This window comes from Carettochelys insculpta, chromosome 1, assembly GCF_033958435.1.
Source record: "Carettochelys insculpta isolate YL-2023 chromosome 1, ASM3395843v1, whole genome shotgun sequence".
Lineage (NCBI taxonomy): Eukaryota > Metazoa > Chordata > Testudines > Carettochelyidae > Carettochelys > Carettochelys insculpta.
In genome coordinates this window covers 137,930,074-137,950,219 of record NC_134137.1, presented here as the reverse complement: position 1 = coordinate 137,950,219, position 20,146 = coordinate 137,930,074, and the positions used below count along the sequence as shown (strand labels likewise).

Sequence of the window (20,146 nt, the reverse complement as noted above, 5' to 3'; positions counted from 1 at the left end):
AGCGAGGTCAGGCAGTGCCCAGGAAATGTGACCTATCCTGTATGTGGCTTTGAAGTTTAGAACTGAAGCATTGACTTTGACAAGGTATTTCTCAGGGAGGAAGTGGAGAGAGTGCTGCAGCACAGTGTCAATGGCTGGCATGTCAGACTTCATTCCTAAGAGACAATATTACCGTGTTCTCAGTCAGATGTAGCTTTGTTTTGTTTTATGATTGGCAGCTTCATTAATAGAGATTTATTACCGTGGTCAGGCGTGGAAATCATGCATACGTGGATCACCATAACAAAGGGATGCCACGTGCTTGGAATGGTGGGGTATTTAGAAACAAGGAGGATTCCAGGCGAACAGTGATCTACAGTGGGTTTAAGTTCTGTAAAGGAACATATTCATCTTAAATAAATAAATAAATAAAAAATAAAATCCGCATTTGGTATCAGGTCACACCTTGATTGCCATAGCGGGAAAAAGAATAGAGATCAAAAATATTTTCCATATTGTACATTTAATAACTAATAGCAGCTTCACTGATTTTTTTGTTTGTTTGTTTGTTATGAGTCTTTAACACAGCAACAGGGAGAGGGGAGAGAAACAAAAAAAAGGGGGATGTTTGTAAAATCGCAAATTGATGGACACTTGCACAGGTGGGGTATCTGCAACTATTTTTAATGACCAATTTCAGCTTGGTGTGGTATCCCATTTAACGTCTCCCTCTACTCCTTTAAAATGTATTAGTGGCATTAATCAGATTACTGTAATGTTGATTTTTGTTTTGTGGTCCTCTTTAAAATGCTAACAAACTTTTAAAGGAAAACATCCTAACCTTATTAAAATTTGCTGAATGTCCTGTCATACATTGCTTAGTCTTTTCATTCTTTTAATAGTTCCTCTTGGGTGCTATCAGATTGTCTTCTAATACAGAATGTGGCTGCATGTCAATGTCCCTGAGTTATCAATAGCCTCAAGAATGCACGAAGAAGTCTGTCTCTGGGAATGTATTTGAAATATCAGAATTGAATAAAAGTTGATAGTTACAAACAAAATGCCAGCTCCACTGTTAGTCATAGGGATTGTTCACTTCACTAGAGCATTTATAAATGGAGAGTCTGATCAGAGTGTCACCCTATAAAAGGAACACAATACATTGGAGTGCTTTTTAATAACTGAGCATTTAGCATTTTAGAAGTAGGTCCAGTCTTCCAAGATGTTGCCATCTTGTTTTTTCTCTGAGATTAATGTTATACATCAAAGCTATATTTAGCAATTAAGCCATTGGAAGGGAAAACAAATGTATACTTCAGCAATAGGGTAGTGCTTATAAAATGTCTCCACAGTTGTCAACAATAGAGAATTATTGAAGCACAAACTTGCATTCCAATATCATTAGCATTATACTCAATGGAATCCAGATGTCAGCATTGCTCCTTGCTACAGACACTCTGTAACTAACTGATGGAGCCGTTTACAATTAAACTTGATTGGCATGCTTTTATGGAGAGAAATTCCATTTTTAATTTATGACAGTGTAATTTAATAGACATTTTCAGTCTATCATATTTTTCAGTGTCACACCTGAGCTTTTCCTTGGGAGTGAATACAGTCATTTATTTCTCTCAAATATTTTTTTAAGCTGGGAGTAATTTTTCAATTAACAATGTATATATAAAAAAATCTTCTTTCATAAGGTTAATTTATATTGCTTTTTACGTGTATTAAGAGTCTGGATTAACAATTTTCTAACAGATATTTCTCAGCCCCTAACATGCCATGGTGTAATGAATATACCAAATCAAAAATAGGGTAATGAATTTTAAACATAAATAGGAAATGGAAACTTTAATACTTAGTATCGTTTGGATGAACAAAAAAATTAGACAAATGCAACACAGGTATATAGGCTCTCCTAAATGAGCAACAGGCCATCCATTCATTCTGTAATGTATAGGTGCAAATAGACTGAGCACATCCCAATCTTAATACCCTCTCCCTCCTTCCTGTCTCTCTTTTTTAATAGTCAGTTAGGAACTTTTGGGGCCTAAATTCTAAATCCCAGTGACATTTGGACTCTGAAGTCTTTAAATCATTTTTGAAAATGAGACTTGGGTTCCTAAATCAATGAGTATAGCAATGCCTAAATACCTCTAAAAATCTGGCCCAGGGGGGAGGGAAAAAAAAAGCCTTGTGATTATATATGCAGAAGTCTCCTGGAAGAACAGCTTCACTATTTCATGTTGAGATAATCCAAACGAGGTTCACTGTTACTTTTTGCCTTTATGGAAGAAAAAGTTTCATCCTCTTGTCTGCTCCTACCAAATATTTCATTTGTCAATCACTCTTTGCTTAAGGTATGGCCATTTATCTGGACACACAGGCTATGTCTACAGTATGAGATAAATTCAAATTTAAGACATTTAACACAATATTACCTCATGACTGTCTACACTGTAAATACCATTAGCTCGATTTAGGGAGCATTAATATCAATATCACAATATTATCATTACCTGATGGGTATAGCATCAAGCTCGAATTCAGAAGTTTGATTAAAGGCCAGTGTGGAAGCACCACATCTTAAAAGCGAATTTATTAGCCTCCTGCGGTGACCCGTATGTAACCCACAATGTCCCTCAGTGTTCCGCTCTGGCTGCTGCTCTCCAGATGCATGAGAATTAGATAACGGGAAGATTGTGAATTTCAAATAGGGACCAAGAAGCCTGTGGCTGTGGGGTCATGTTTGTATGAGAGGTTGAGAAATGTCTTCCTTTGCTATTACAGCTGTGAACACATCGACCCATTCCAAATAGCCCCTGCACGGAGTTTGTGGCTCTCTACACTTGTCAGGTGCATCTACACTAGGAGCTACTTCGAAGTAGCCAGCAGAGAGTCTACACATGTTTTCACTTATGTCGAAGTTAGGAGCCCATCTTCTAAGTCCTTACTCTGTTCCCAGGAGTGGAGTAGTGCCCTATTTTAGAGTTTAACTTGAAATTAGGATGTGTGTAGACACTCAATTTTGAAGTTGTACTTCGAAGTAAGCAACTTCAAAGTATTTTTGTAGTGCAGACATGGCTGTTTTTTTCTACGCTACCTGGCACCAGTCTTTGCCCCACTGTACAATGTGGCAGCAAGGCTGTTGTGGGTGTTGTGTTTGCATAATAAGCCGAGAAACTTCTTGGCAGTTCACATTTGTAAACCACCACCCAGCTTTTCCCAAAAGTGCCACACAGTCGGAGTCTTTCCTGTGCTCAGCCACATCACTTGGGTAGTCCCCTCAGGTGGGTAGCGCCCTGACCAAGTAAAAGGATGTGCCTACCATTCAGTGTTGACCATGCTGCCAGACAGCACCATGTCCTGGGTTGCGCACAGTTAAGGCTCCAAGGGCAGAAAAGAATTTCAGGGGCTTGCAGTCACCAATGGGAAGTCTCTGTCAGTGGCTAAGACACTGAAGGGGTTGGGGGACTAATTCAAATGCCCCCCCCAACAGAAATATTTTCAGGGCCTTTCTGCTGCTGGGGGGAAGTCTCCCCTCGCAGCTAAGACATTTGGGGACTTGATGCCACCGTAGGAGAGTCAGTTCCCTCCTGTGGCAAAGATATTCTGGAGCTTTGGAACATTTCAACTGACTCTGCAGCCACAGACCATCACACCACCACGAAAATATTTTTGGGGGCTTGCTGCCCATTGCAGACACCAACTGCTTTTTGCAAAATCTTTGATTTTTCAATTTATAAAATCTTTTTCCTAACATTTCTTATCTTCGTTCATGCTCTGACCCCCGAAAAACACAGAGTGGAGGTCCAGTTGAGATTCCTGTTTCCTTTATGAGCTCAGTGTATGAGATTTCACTGCCATCTCCTGTCTTGGCAATGTCTGTGTAGTGAAGAGGGAATATAAAGATATTTTTTCCTGGCCTTTTCTATCCTCTTTGTTCTAACTTTCAACCCTTCACGCAGGGAAGAGTGGGTGGAGGCCCAGCTGAGAATACAGACAGTCCCAGTGTTATTTTCAGGGATCAGATGAAATCACAGAAGTGGGGACAGTTAGTGGATGGCCAATTGAGAGCACAAACTGTGCATAGAAGCCAAATAGTGAACTGGAAAGCCAAATATCCACCCTCATCAACCTTCCCCCCCCCAAAAAAAAACCTTTTCTATCAACTCTTTCTTCAGGCTTTTCAGGGCCCCTGTGTTATTTTTAGGGATTGGATGCAATCACGGGAGGGAGGGAGTCAGTGGATGGCCCAGTGAGAGGACACACACTTGATGATTTTTATGAAATCCTCGATAATCAGTTGCAGAAGAAAGATATTTCTGTTAACTTTGCCATCTTTGTTGATGCCCTACTTTTCCTTCCTTCCAACTGGAAATGTGGGTGTCTGCATTGTCCCCATACCCCTCCCACTTTAAGCAATGTGGGAAAATGTCAAAGACCAGCGAGCATACCCAGAATGCTGTAAGGATGAGGGAACTGTGGGATAGGTTCCTATAATACACTGCTGCAACAGTTGATGTTTGCCAATTGAGTGTGGCAGCAGTAAGTCGACTTTGTCAGGAGCGCGTGGGGAGGTGAGGACAGTCAGAATCTAATTTATAAATTCCAGAGTTGCAAAACTCCAATTTATAAAGTCCAGAGTTATCCCTGCGCACTTGACACCAGCTAAGATAAAGAGCTTCAACCCCTTTGTTTCAGAGCCGTAAACATTGCCAACAGTGACTTTAAATGCGATGTTTAGTTGCCAATGGCGGTGGCTGTGAGAGCAGTAGCTGCCCAATTGTTCTTCGATTAAAATATTCTACTGAGTAATTTTCAGGAAGGCGGATGTCCAGAATTCCATGAATGCATGGAGTGCAGAATTAAACGTGATGAAATGTGCTAGTACAGTGATACATGTATCCTTCCTGGTGAGAGAATATGGCAGACTGTAGAATGACAAGCCCAAGAGCAGCTTCAAAAAAAAATTCTTAGAGGGACAGTTTTAGGCAACTGGCTCCTTATTTTTATATTTATCATTTAAAGGTAAGGAACCACAACTTCTTGATTAGTTCTGGAATTGGTAGCCAAGGTGAATTTATGGTTTTGGTGTATCACATTCCCAGCATCAAACTTATGGGGTGTGTCTACGTGGGAACCCACCATCGAAAGAGCAAAATTGAAATTCAGAAATCGATATACCGTCTTTCGAAAGAACACGACCACATGGCAAAGGCGGATCGCAGTTCTGACCCACTCTTTCGAAGACCCCGTCCTGTTATTTCGAAAGAGAGCATCCACACATGTACGAGCGCTCTTTCAAAAGAAGGGAGGAGGAGATGCCACAGACGGGGTCGCATGGCCTCCAAGTCCTTCCGGGGCTCACAGCCAGCCGCTGCCTTAAAGGGCCCCCCTTCATCTCCCCAGCCCTGCACTAGCCGAGCCCTGCTGAGCTGCCAGGAGCAACGCAGGACCCCAGTGCAGCAGCACCATGACTGATGACACCCTGCTCCTCGCACTGGATGCAGATGTCGCGGGCACTGTTGCTCACATTCTCTGCACGGTCGCCGCAGCCGCTCCCCTCCTGTGGGAGACAGAACAGCCCCCCTGAGGACACGGAGTGTGCCCAGCCTGCCCCCTTGCACTCTGGCGCCTGTGGAGCCACCCCAGCAGCACGGACTGGTGGGAGCGACTGGTTCTGGGGCAATGAGATGATGTCACCTGGCTCCGGAACTTTCGCATGAGCTGGGACATGTTCCAGGAGCTGTGTCACTGGCTGGCACCTGTATTGAGGCATCAGGACACCACCATGTGGCCTGCGCTCCCCCTCGAGAAGCGAGTCACCATTGCGGTGTGGAAACTGGCCACCCCAGACTCCTACCGCTCAGCGGGTCACCAGTTCGGGGTGGGCGAGGCTGCTGTTGGAGCAGTGCTCATGGAAGTAAGCCAGGCCCGGGGCACACTCCCACCATGGAAAAGGGGCCCATGGACACAGGGACCCCTCGGGGGTCTCCGGCTGGGGAGGGCTGGGAGCAGGGATTGCTGGCTGGGGGGGCAGGAGAGGGTTGCCAGCTGGGAACACCCTGCCGCACCCTCACGAGAGTGCACGGCCTCCCTCCGTTCAGGTTGTCCATGCCCCGAACGCCATGCTTCTGCACCGGGTCGTCTGTGTCGGGGATCTGGACTCCATCATCGAGGGTTTCTCTTTGTTGGGGTTCCCGAACTGCTTTGGTGCCCTGGACAGGATGCATATCCCCATCTGTACCCCACTACACAGTGCTGGCTGCTATAGCAACCAGAAGGGCTACCACTCGGTGGTCCTCCAGGCCCTAGTGGACCACAAAGGCCGGTTCATGGACATCAACGTGAGCTGGTCAGGGCAAACCCACAATGCCAGGGTCTTCCGCAATTCTGGCCTGTGCCGGCGTATGGAGGCCAGCACCTTCATCCCCCAGCGGGAAATGCCAGTTGGAGACGCCACCATGCCACTATGCATAGTTGCGGATGCGGCATACCCCCTACTGCTGTGGCTGATGCGGCTCTATACTGGCCACCCCAACCCCAGCAGGGAGGCCTTCAATGCCCACCTCAGCCAGGCCCGGCATGTGGTCGAGCGGGCCTTTGGGCGCCTCAAGGGGCAGTGGCGGTGCCTTCTTGCCTGTCTCAAGGTGGGGATACAGAGTGTCCCACAAGTGGTGGACGCCTGCTGCATCCTCCACAATGTTGTGGAGGCCAAGGGGGATGCCTACATCCAGGGGTGGGCAGCTGAGGCCACCATGGGGTTCAAGCAGCCAGCTGCTGTCGCCAGCCGCCAGGCGAACTGTGAGGGTGTCCGGATCCAGGAGGCCCTTCATGCAAGTCTCTCCCCAGGGCCGCACTGACACCTCGATGCCCACACCTCCCCCGCACCACCACCACCACGCCATGTCTCCCCCCTGCATGGGACATGGGTAGTGGTGCACAACATAAACCTTTATCAATAATAAACTGTAAAAAACTGGTGTAAAAGTTCAACTATGTACAGTGTGTGTTGGGGGGGTATAGGGTGGGGGGGCTACAACTGGGAGAGGGGGCAGGGGGCCTGAACTCGGAAGGGGGTGGGGAGAGGGCTAGAACTGGGAGGGTCACTCAGGCAAGGGGGTTGTGGGCTGAGAGCCACCCCGGCCCTGACGTCCCCTTCTATCCCGGCAGTGGGTGCCACAGCGGGGCTGGGACGGGGCGGGGAGCACTGGAAGGTACGGGCGTGGTGGGACGGCAGGGTGGGCATCTGTGTGAGGTGGGGTGGAGGACTCTGGGGTGGGGGCGGGGGCAGGGTGGGACCTTTCTGCAGGGGGCTCAGGGGATTGGGCAACTTGGGGGTTGGCGGGGGGGGTTGTGGAGGGCCAGGAGCCGAGCCACATCGCCCATGTGCTCCTGTAAAGTCCCATGAATGGTGTCCAGGTGGGACATGAGCCTGTCCTAGGCCTCCCTCCACCACGCCAGGTTGGACTCCTCCAGCCGGAGCCGGCGCTCCATAAGCGCCGCCTGGTGGAGGTTGGCAGGGTCATCCACTGGGTGATGCTGTGACCTCTGGCTGCGCACCCAGCATAATGATGCTGCAGAGGGTGCCCGGCCTCTGTCCGATGCCTCCAGGGGGCTCTTGGGTACCACCAATCCCAATGGACTGCGTGGGGCCTCACTTGCTGCACCTGCAAGGGGTGATGAATAGCATGTCCATCTCCAAGCAGGACCTCGTCCCCATTCCCCCTGGGACCCTGCCTCCCCAGACCTTCCCAGGGCCTGGCTGTGGTGGATATGGCACCCTGTGGCATCAAGTGCACACAGGCTTCCCCCCTGGGTGGAACCATCCACGGGTGTGGGCTGGCCCACGGGCATCCCACGGGGCAGCTGGGTGCCTGGAACTGTCGATGGGTCTGGGTGGTAGGTGGCGCTGGCAGGTGCTGAGGGCATGTTCCGGGCTGTGGCCGGCTGGGGTGTGTGGCCCTGGGCTCTGGGTCTGGACCCAGGCTACTGTCAGGGTTGCCACACCTGCCCTGCGCTTAAAAGTGCTGGCCCTGCTGTGCTCTTACTTGGGGGGACCTTGAGGATCTCCGGGGACGCCCGGCTCCCTGTGGCCCAGCTGAACGACTATGAGGGGACGTCGATGACAAGGTCACCCTCCTTGCTGGACCAGTCCCGGGTGGTGTCCACCCCCTGGCTCGGGCTGACTGGTCCTGGCTCCTGCAGCTCCTCTGGCTCGAGCTGGTCTGCCGAGCTGTCCAGGACTGCTTTTGGTGGGGAGCTGTCCTGGGGCCCCAGGAAGTTATGGAGCTTCCTATAGTAAGGGTAGGTGGAGCGCCTGGCCTCGTCCCAGAGCCGGGCATAGCCCTGCCGGAACTCTTTAATTTTGCTCCGGACTTGCTCCAGGTGGCCTTGGCTGGTCAGTCCCTGGGCAAGGCGGGCAAAGGCAGCGGCCCTCCTCTTCCCTCCAGAGGCCCAGGAGGTCTCTCAGTTCACGGTCCGTCTGGGAGGGGGCCCTTTTCTTTTTTTCGGGGACAGACCCCTGGGAGCCCAGTGGGGGCTCTGAGGGGGGGACTCCGGGGCTCGGGGGACTGCCGGGTGCTGGCCATGTGCCTCTCTGTGTTGTCAGGTGTGGCTGAGAGGGCATGCTGCCTGGAGGTCATGCTTTCGCAGCTTGCCTGCTCTCAGCTTCCTGCCATGGGGTTTCTGGGTCTGTGCGGCTTTAAGAGCGGCTGGACGCGCAGGTCATAGAGCTCCGTTTGGTGGGGCAGGGCGTCTCCACGCTCAGACTGGGCACCGTCATGGAGGACTCCACTTTCGAAAGAGCGGGCCGTGGCACATCTACACGTGCCTTCTTTCGACGTTGTTTTTCAATGGGTGGCACTTTTCCCATGTGGGATCGGGGTCCAGCTTTCTATGTCTGGGCTGCGTTCCTTTGATTTCACATCAAAAGGTGCATGGTACATGTAGACACTCACTTCACTCTTTCGAAAGAGGGCCGGTCTTTTCGAAATACTGTGCACGTGTAGACACACCCATGTGGAAAACCATCTACTGCATTGTATACCAGCTGCAGAATTTGGATTACTTCATGGCCTGAGAAGTCTCATTTTGGCCCCATGACATTCATGGTAAAGTACTAATCAACTCTACGGCATTCTTCATATGAGGGTTCTGTGCCATCTTGATAGTGAATGAATGGATGTAGTTAGTGAAGAGTTGGTGACCAGAAGGGAAGAGTTTGTATGATGAGTGCCTCTTTTACTTTTCACCAATAAGGAAGAAGCCAAAGCACACCTCTCCTAGAACTGGAAGGGACCTTGGGATGTCATCTGGTCCAGTCCCCTGCCCTCTTGGCAGGACCAAGCACCATCCCTGACATCTATTTGCCTAAATGGCCTCATCAAGGATTCAGCTCACAACCCCAGGTTTAGCAGACCAATGCTCAAACCACCAAACTCTTCCTCCCACTGCAAGAGAACTCTTCCCTCACTAGATGTAACTGATTTTTCTGTCGCAATATTAAAAAATGTTCTCAGTATTTTGTTATTTGATTAATGTGTTCTGGTTATGTGGTGCATTCTGTGTTTTGCAGAATAGCTCCATCAATTTAGTTACACAGGTATGGTTAATCCTGACCTTAATACATAAGGCCTGAATGCATACAAAATAAATGTCAGCATAATACTCTTATGCACTTTTTCAGATAACTATAAAATCTGTGTTGTGATTGTTTTGTTCTAATAGGTTTCCTCCATTTTTTGATGACAACCCATTTGGTATATATCAGAAGATTCTTGCTGGCAAAATAGATTTTCCCAGACATTTGGATTTGTATGTGAAGTAAGTATACCAGACTTCAGCACTGGCATGTTTATTTTTAATTAACTCTTTAGTATATTTGAAAGGATCTGCCCAGAAGGATACCTTCTTGAAGTATCTTAAAATACTGCTGGAAAATATTTTGGAATAAATTTAGTCTTGAAATCAAAGTGAAAATCTTCAATAGAAATTAAATTTTCAATACAAATTACATTTTAAATAGACTTGAACTAGTAAATTATTTTTTTCTCTGCCACTTCTTGTGAATACCTTTTCAGACACCATTATTAAAGCTGTATCAGTACGTTTGATGAGTGTGCTCCAGATTTTATATCTACTTACACTGATGGAGCCTAATACCCTATACTTGTATATATTTTGAACAGTGGCTGCCATTGAAATGCTTCTGGCCTTGGTTTCCTCTTCTCATTGATTTGTGTTTAATACAGTCCTTCTCAACAAAGAGTGCACATCTTCAGGTGTGCTGTCTGCAGTAATTTCTGGGGACACGACCAGAAGATGAACAGCACAAAACTGATTTTTGGCATTGGTGACCAGGCCATCATGAGAAAAACCAATAAAATCTTTGGTATAGTTGACATCTGTTTGTACTTCTCAGTTACACAGTAATCGCAGACTTGTATCATCTGATACATCCTGATGCCATGAAAGATGTTCTAGTCTCTGCACTCAGAATGTGTGTTAAAGTTCCATTGCTCAGTCGAGACAGGTGGCCATAATCACCGTTTAGGTTATGTTAGGTATCCTACCCCGTCGTACTGTTTTTCTAGTTGTCTAACTACTTCTCTGGGTATCCTTTTAGTGTGTGTCTTGATGAATAATCTCTCTTCCCTCCCTTTTCCTGTGAGGGTTTCAAAGGGTACTGTTCTTTGGCCTTCTCTTTTTCCTTTTATACCTTTTTGGATGAGCTCATCCAGTGCAGCTTTATGCTGTTGACTCACCAATCTGTTGCTTCACTCCTAATTTATTTCCCACTATTCAGTTCTGTATTCCTTCTTACCACTAAGATTTCTTCCTTGACTTCTCCCCATTAGCTTAACCAAACTCCCTGATTTTTTTTTTTTTTAAACTATGAACCCAACTCCTATTCTCTTCCATTTTTGACTCCATCTGTCCTGTCACATGGATCTTTTGCTTAAGAATAATTTTTGACACCTCCCTTCTTCCCACCACCCAATACAGGCTGTGTTCAGATAATTTTTCCTTCACAACATTTCCATAATGCTTGCAAGTAAAAACTCTTCGAAAAGTCTTGATCTGACCCTTTAATACTGAAGCCTTTTTCAGCTGTTGTGTTTTATGTTTATATTGTTCCCTATGATCCAGAAAGAAAACAGCTGCTTTTGTGGACTGTTGATCTGACAATGCCATACCACCTTCTCCTCTTCCACTTTTTTATGTTCAAATTTTTTGCTATTGCTGGTAAAGCCCTTTGTGAACTCCTGCCTTTTTTTTACTTATGTCTAACCCTATGTATTTTTCATATTGCTCTTCACTCTGCCTTTAATATTAGTTTTGTTGACAGGTTATTTGACTTTCCCACAACAATTTCTGTGTTTTATTCCTTTTCCTCCTGTACATGTGAAATTCCTGAACTTGCATTCCCTGGCCATTTTCCTTTTCTTGTACAAATCTATTTTCAATATCCATTTTGGACATGGATCGAGAATTTAATAATCCCTCTTTTTGAAGGTTTTTTTTGGATAGCTGCCCCTTCCCCCACTCCATTCCCTCTCAAAAAGTAGAACTACTAACAGGCTTGTCAGCCACCTCTCTGGCCACTCTGTTTTAATGTGATTTTGGGTTTTTAGGATGACCTATTTGTCCTGAAGAGTTTCTCTCCTGTGTCTTGAAAGTTCATAACAATGGGGTGTTGCTATAGCCTAAATTATTATCCAGAAGCTTTAAGATGTTGGCGCCCACTCGAATTCATGACTGTATTTAATGGACTGTTTGCACACACACAAAACTTTGTATAAAGTAGGATATTAAGGAAGCACTACACTGTCTCTTGATGCAGGTGTTATGGTGGATGCACTCAGAGAAGGAACTCTGATCTGAATTTGTTCTATTCCATTAGCAGCTCAGCATCACTGACCCAGTTTGTATCTGAGCTGTATATTTTTTGCATTTGCAAGGCTAGTTTGAGGAGCAGTTAACCTTATTCTGCTAGAAATCATCAGTTGAATCACGCAGTGCTGCTTTAAATAGCACAGTAAGCAGTCTCACAACTTGTTTCTAACCAGTGTGATCCAGTAATAGATCTAGCTCTTTATTTCTAATTTAAATTACTTGCCACAATTCTATTTGAAAGGGTATTTGTTTAGAACAATAATGGTTAGATGTTTCTCATTTCCCTTGATCCTCCCTAAAAGCATCATCTTGGTTAGACTAGAAGGAGAAGGAAAAACGACAAATGACTGAATGATATGATTGAGTCCAAATCCAGTCATTGACTGTCTGAAATGTTTATGGGAGATTAAGAAATCTCCTTCCAGTTTCATGTTTGTATTCCTGTATATGTGGCAGCTGACTATTTTTTTCCATTGAGTTTCAGAAAAATTTGCTTTGCTAAATATGGAAGTTTTGAAGCTGTTTAGCAAATCTGTTATCAGTTCACTATCCTTAAAACCTCTAGGACATGCAGTACAATCTTCTCTGGTCTTTTGAGCAATGATTTATTTCATCCTGGTGTGGTCCCCCGTATTTGCCTTCTTACTGTAATAAAAGCTGGTTTCTCAATGGAAAAACTATTGCTGATTTAGATCAATATCTGATTTTTCACAGGCTTTCTGTGAGGAATTCCTGTTTGAAGTCACTTGGAGATATGTGCCAGGAAGTTTGCAGTATTTCCTCTTAGTTCACTATGCTGCAGAATAGCAAAGATGGCTAACCTGTGTGCTTTGTCTTAGGTATTGGTTAGTGGCACAAACACAACTATTACTTTGCTCCCATTGAAGAAGTTAAATCATAGATAGTTCAAAATATAACCATTGAAAGAATATCTGATCCATTCGGGAAACTTGTGGCTACATTTCTCCTTTCTACCTTTGTATATCCAGGGTAAGTCCCCTGATGTAGGTTGAGTTAGGGCATATCAACACCACAGCCCTATGTTAGGTCAGTTTACAGCCATAGCAGTAATTACTACCCTCTTTCTGTCAGCGATGCATATCGTCACAGGGAGTGCTTCTGCTGACCTAAGAGAGGCAGTGTGAAGTGCAGAGCCCCCCATGCAGCTCTGTTCTGGGAGCTTAGCTTCCCTCTGCTCCCTGTGGCCAATTTCCTCACCTCCTATAGAGAGGGAACATCTAGGCAGTAGTCCAGCTGGCACCTACGCTCTACCTGCTTGACTTTCTTGTCAGTTTCACAGCTCTAGTATGGAGCCATAAAATTTAGACCGCCAACAGATCTTGTAGGTAGTGCAGTACACACCCAGACACCATCTCCAACAACTACACCAACATAAGCCATTCTTCTCTCTGTCACCATTCTTCTCTTATGGAGTTGGAGTAGTTATGTTGGTGTAGGGCATATAAATTGGTGGGACAAGGCTGTAGTGTATACACTGACATAATTAGGTCAACATAAGATGTGTAGTGTAGACCAGGTCTTAATAGAATTACTCTGAATTTTCACTGGAATTACACAACAGAATTTGATGATTTTTGTTATGAACATAGTACATACAAATTTGTTTATATATTACTTTTTGCTTCCTAAGTGTAGCCTCCTCTTTTTAAAACGTTGTTTAGCTTTATGCAAAGTTCATAAAACAATTTTTTGGGGGGTGTCTCCAAGTATACATTTCATTTTCTGTGGAGGACTTATGAATGCAGGCTAGTTAGTCCCCGTTATGTTTTTAGCTGAGAACTTGCTGTTACAGATTTTCTCCTCTTAACTGGGGTAGACTTCAGTACATTATTACCGAACCTGAAAAAAAAGAAAATTCTGTTTTTAATTTGTGATAAGGTCTAGCCTAGAACCATGCTCTGGACAAAGTTCAGTTTTGACTTGAGATTTGGAATGCCTAACGAAATGGAAAGGAAGATTGGACACTTAAGGACATCAAAAAACTTGTATCCTAAATAGGAACTACAGTCTCTCGAGAGATTCACCTCCATTCTTCTGAAATAGGTTACCTGTTTTCATACCAGCCTTGCACCTTTTGAATGTAAAATCTTCTGAAATCTGAAACTGTTTAAATGCACAAAATGTCCATTGTGGTAAAATAGAAGTGCTTTTAGTGGTCTGAAATATGCATATCATAATGGGAAAAAATGACAAACTTTTCCTCTGTAACAGAGACCTTATTAAGAAGCTTCTGGTGGTTGACAGGACAAGGCGATTGGGAAATATGAAGGTTAGTGTTTAGAAGTTGTTAAAACATAAATGTATGAATTTTGAGTCCACTTGTGAGTGCTTCGTTACTTAGATTAAACATTTAAATTAAGTTCAAATGTAATCTTTGGTCTGGGATGCTCTGGTGTGGTCTGACCGTGGGTATTGCTAGACCAGAGAGCCCTGGAAGCTGGTGGCAGGAGATGGGGCCTTGGAATCCAGTGGTTGGTTGGGTGTTCAGGAATGGAGCTGGGGGTTGGAGTCCAGCCAAGGCCAGGAACAGAACCTGGTGGCTGGGAAGAGAGCAGGGGATGGCAGCTAGAAGGGTCATTGACATCTCTTGGTCTGGCAAACACCCTTATTTGGGATTGGTCAGGCCCTGAGGGTGCCGAACCAGAGGGGAGTGAGTGAGTGAGAGAGAGAGAGAGAAGGGTTCATCTGTTTCATTAGGGCTGCCAACTGGCCCTTTCTCCAGATGTGCTCCTTTCCTTTCCACTTCTATTGCTTTGGCCAGTTATAATGACTACCTTCCCCATGGGAACAACCGGCACCTGTATGCATAAGCATACCAGTGAGTGACTAGAAGGTTAAAATATTAAGTATTTTCAAACTGTTTTGTTTACATGCTTTGAACAGTTGGAAAATTACTACACCACCTACCCTACTTATTTAAAAAAAAAAATTCTTAAGAGGTGAAGGCATTCTATACGAAATTGGCTTAATTTGACAAATGGTCTTTTTCTGTCATTGTCGTTGTCCAGGGAGGATGTTAGTTATCAGTCACTTACAGTGGAATCTGTCCTAACTAGGACATCTCCAAGAATCATAGTTAGCAGAGGATAAGTAACATATTTTGTAAGGGGCTCTGATCCAGAAAATGACTTTAGCCTGTGCTTAACTTCTTACTTGTGAATAGTCCTATTTATATAATAGTATCAGTACAAACCCCAAGTTCACATTTGTGAGACTAATCAGAAGGTTAAAGTTAAGCATACAGATAAATGTTTTGTCAGATCAGCTCTGAGACTACATTGACTGGGGTTCAATTTAATGCATTTAGTGGAGACATGCTAAATCGAACTGGCATGGCACTGCCATCGTCCACAGTACTCCTGGCATTTGTGAGGAGTAAGGGACATCAACAGGAGAGTTTCTTCTCTTGACCACCTGCTGTGTATGTGGCAATAAAACATGTATCTGGACTTGCAGATCTCAAATTGATTTTTTTCATCCTGCTGTAGACCTGGCCTGAGACATAAAATCTTTTTTTGTGCTTATTGTTTGTGATATTTACATAAAAAGAAGATCTGTAAAACAAAAAAACCCTCACTATTCTGCAGAGAGAAAGCGACACTTCGATTTTTGTACAAACAACCAAGAGTTAATTTGTTATAACTTTATTTACAGCAAAGAATAACCTGTTTCTGTATTTAGAAAAAAATATATATTTAAAAGATCACTTTAAGGACAATTATTTTCTAAGTCAGAAGTCTCCGATTTACTTTAGGAAATCAGCCATCTGGTAGCATCCAACTGCTGATGGGAAACCGTAGATACCTGTCCAAGTGCATAAACAAAACACTTGTATATGGAACATATTGCCTTTTATACACAGCACAAACTTTGAGCATAAAAGGCCACAGAGACTTCTTATGACATCAAGTAAAAACAATAAAGAGCAGTGTGGTAGGGCTATAGCTGTAGAAGTGGTTGTAGGTTATCAGGAGTTTAAGCCCTGTTTGGAATCACATTCCCCAAGAAGGAAATTATTAGCAATGTGATACATTTAACGCGTTAGAGTGTATATGCTCTAAAAATACACGTCTGCAAATAAAAGCTGTAAAGGAAATCTGGACATCTATAGAGGTTTGAAGGACTGACCAGAGAGAGCACTTGGGTGGCATTGGGAATGACAAAGTGAACAGTATAAATCATAGAATCACAGTGTCATAGGGCTGGAAGGGACCTCAGGAGGTCAGCTACTCCAGCCCCTGCTTCAAGCAGGATCAACCCCCACTAAGTCATCCCAGCCAGGACCTTGTCAAGCGGGGACTTAAAAACCTCAAGGGATGGAGAATCCACCACCTCTCCAGGCAATGCATTCTAGTGCTTCCCCGCTCTCCTGGTGAAGTAGTTTTTTCTAATATCCAACCTACACCTCTCCCTCTGTAACTTCAGACCATTACTCCTTGTTCTGCCATCTGACACCACTGAGACCAGTTTCTCACCCTCCTCTTTAGAGCTCCCCTTCAGTAAGTAGAAGGCTGCTAGTAAATTACCCCTAAGTCTTCTCTTCTGTAAACTAAACAAGCCCAAATCCCTCAGCCTATCCTCATAGGTCTTGTGCTCCAGCCCCTTAATCATTTTTGTTGCCCTTCGCTGAACCTGCTCCAGCAAATTCATTCTTTTTATACTGGGAGGCACAAAACTGGATACGATATTCCAGATGTGGCCTCATCAGTGCTGAATAGAGGGGAATAACTACTTCTCTAGATCTGCTCAAAATGCTCCTCCTAATGCACCCTAGTATGCCGTTTAGCCTTCTTGGCTACAAGGGCACACTGTTTACTCATATCCAGCCTTTCATCCACCATAACCTCTAGGTCTCTTTCCATCCAGATATTGAGCCATTGACCACTACCTGTTGGGCCTGACCATCAAGACAGCTTTGTATCCATTTTATAGTTCAAGGATCCAATCCATATTTCTTTAACTTATGGACAAGAATGTTGTGGGAGGCACTATCAAAAGCTTTAAAGTCAAGGTATATCACATCTAGTGACTTCCCCATGTCCACAGAGCTTGTTACTTTCTCACATAAGCTAATCAGATTGGTCAGGCAGGACTTGCCCCTGGTGAATCCATGTTGGCTACTTTTGATCACTTTCCCCTCTTCCAAGTGCTCCAAAATGGATTCCTTGAGGATCCCCTCCATTATTTTCCCAGCAATTGAGGTAAGGCTGACGGGTCTATAGTTCCCTGGATTGTCCTTCTTTCCTTTTTTAAAGATGGGCACTACGTTTGCCTTTTTTTCCAGTCATCTGATATCTCCCCCAATCTCCAAGAGTCTTCAAAGATAAGAGCCAAAGGTTCAGCAATGACCTCTGCAAATTCCCTCAGTACCCTTGGGTGCATTAAATCCAGACCCATGGTTATGTGTACATTTACTTGTTCTAGATAGCTCAACTTGTTCCTTCCCTACAGATGGCTGCTCTCCACCTTTCCATACTAGATTGTCTAGGACTGTCATGTGGAAGTTGACTTTGTCCATGAAGACTGAGGCAAAAAAAAGCATTGAGTACTTCAGCTTTTCCTACATCATCTGTCACTAGGTTACCTCCCTCATCCAGTAACAGCCCCCCACCTTCTTTGATAACCTGTTTATTGTTAACATGCCTGTAGAAACTCTTCTTATTACTGTTCACATCCCTTGCCAGCTGCAGTGCCAATTGCTCTTTTGCTTTCCTGATTACTCCCTGGCATTCTCCGGCCATATGTTTATACTCCTCCTTAGTCAACTGTCCACACTTCCATTTCTTGTATGCATCCTTTTTGAGTTTAAGCTGACTAAGGATATCCCTGTTAAGCCAAGCTGGTTTCCTACCATGTTTGTATTTCTTACTATGCAGTGGGATTTGTTCCTGGACCTTCAGTAAGACTTCTTTAAAATACTGCTGGTTCACCTGAACTATTTTCCCCTTCATCTTCATTTCCCAAGGGATCCTGCTTATCAGTTCTCTCAGGGAGTCAGAGTCTGCTCTTTTGAAATCACGGGTCTGTATGTTACTTCTCACCTTTCTTCCTTTTGTCTGGATCCTGAAATCTATGATCTCATGGTCGCTGCACCCAGGTTTCCACCCACTTCTATTTCTCCTACTAGTTCTTCTCTGTTTGAGGAGCAAGTCAAGTTGCGCACGACCACTGGTCAGTTCCTTCAGCACTTGTACCAGGAAGTTATCCCCAGTGTTCTCCAAAAACTTCCTGGATTGTCTGTGTGCTGATGTCTTGGTCTCCCAACAAATGTCCGGATGATTAAAGTCTCCCATGAGAACCAGGAACTGTGATTTGGAAGTTTCACTTAGCTGCCTGAAGAAAGCCTCATCTATCTCCTCTCCCTGATCTGGCGGTCTATAGCAGACACCAGACACAACTATAACATCACCTCTGTTACTTCCACCTCTTAAGTTTAACCCAAAGATACTCAACTGGATTTTCTCCCTCCTTATACTGGAGCTCTGAGCAATCATACCTCTCCCTCACACAGCGTGCAACGCCTCTTCCTTTGCTACCCCATCTTTCCTTCCTAAACAGTTTATAACCTTCCATGACCGCGCCAGTTATGCAAATTGTCCCACCAAGTCCCCGTTATTCCAACCACCTCATACTTCTTTGACAGTGCCAGGGCCTCTAATTCTTCCTGTTTGTTCCATAGGCTTCAAACCAGTGCTCAAACCACTGAGCTATCCCTCCCCGCAAAATACTTAAGGAAGTAATGATAGCCAGTGAAATAAATCTGGAAAACCTAAAGTGGAATTTTGTTTTAATAACAGAAGATGGACGAAGTTAGAGCTAAAAACATTTTGGAACACTGCATTCCTTTTAGCCTTCAGGGAGGAATGAAAAAAACTAAGTCCATCAAGTACTATATATGTATAGGCTGAGTTCTCATGTCTGGGATATGAAATAGGCTAGAAATCTTTTTTTGTTGCCAATGTGTAGGTATAGGAATTAATGCCATATATTTGCATTAAGTATAATTTACCTATGATAGAGAAACTATGAAGATTTGAAACTGCAGGTGCAAAGGTCTATTAAAACTATGGTTTTATAAGGTCAGCTTGTTGCTGTCAGCACTAAATCTCTGCTTTAGCCATTGCGAGGAATAAGCATGTCAGTGAGTACTAAGAGGGCCAAATAAAATTAGTCATGGGAAAGACAGTTAATCATTTTCTTTAGTAGGATATAATATGCATCTTAATTTGTGCATTTTCATAAATATCATATGTTAGGATTTGAACAGTGCTGCATTTTGAAACTGAGCAGCTTCGGTATATTATAGGGTTACCACAGTGCTAGCAGTAAAGCTCAATCCTGATAGAATTGCTGTAGCAACTGGGTAAAGAGAAACGGTCCATTGTTTTGTGTAGTATGGTGGAAATCTCACTAATGACCCTTTAATTTAACTGCAAAATTCTGTAGTTTCACTTTTCAGAAACAGTTACTGTAGTAATAGGTCACATGAATTTGCACCAACCAGTTTCCATGACAGATGTGTGAAATTCCAGCTACAGAAGCTTGAAGATTTTGTTTGGGGTTGAAAGGGAAACTTAATCACTGGAAGAGTTTAGTTTTGTCTCCTTTTGGCAGACTGAAAAAGAAATAGAAGAGCAACTAACAAAAACATGTAAGTGCAAAACAAATTAAGTGCATCAAAAGCCTGTCAAACAATCAGAGTGTCCCCAGGTCTATGGCTACACTGCAGCCCTATTTGAAATAGCACAACTACGAACAAAATGCATTTTGAAATAGCACCCAGCTATTCTAAAATAGCTTCTCCAAACACACAGCGCTCTTTTGCAATAGTGCTATTGGAGCCCATTATATGTTATTTTGAAACTCCTCCCCTTCAGAAGGGGCATGCTAATGAGGGATTTTGGAAGATGCTAATGAGGCTCTGACATGAATATACAGCAACTCATTAGCATAATGGCAGCCGTGTGCGATTCGAAAGTGCCACTTTCAGAATGCCGCCACCCATGTAGATGGGCCTCTTAAAGGAACCCCCAAACTTTGAAAGCACCTTCTTCCTAATACCAAATAGGCAGAAGGGGCTTTTGAAGTCAGGGGGCCCTTTCGAAAAAACCCCATCTCCATGGGCTGCAATGTTCCAAAAGTAGCACTTTTGAATCGCGCACAGCCACCATTATGCTAATGAGGCGCTACATATTCATGTCAGCACCTCATTGGCATCTTTTGAAATCCCTCATTAATGCGC

At 44.4% G+C, this 20,146-nt stretch overlaps 1 protein-coding gene across 2 annotated transcripts in view; it reads left to right on the top strand.

The window, feature by feature from the left end:
• The window catches only part of PRKX (protein kinase cAMP-dependent X-linked catalytic subunit), a 136,596-nt gene that overhangs the window by 96,376 nt on the left and 20,074 nt on the right, over positions 1 to 20,146 (top strand). For both annotated transcript variants that reach the window (XM_074992536.1, XM_074992546.1), the window contains exons 5-6: positions 9,715 to 9,810; positions 14,116 to 14,173. In XM_074992536.1, the coding sequence (XP_074848637.1) occupies positions 9,715 to 9,810; positions 14,116 to 14,173 (154 nt within the window). The remainder of the gene's footprint in view (positions 1 to 9,714; positions 9,811 to 14,115; positions 14,174 to 20,146) is intronic.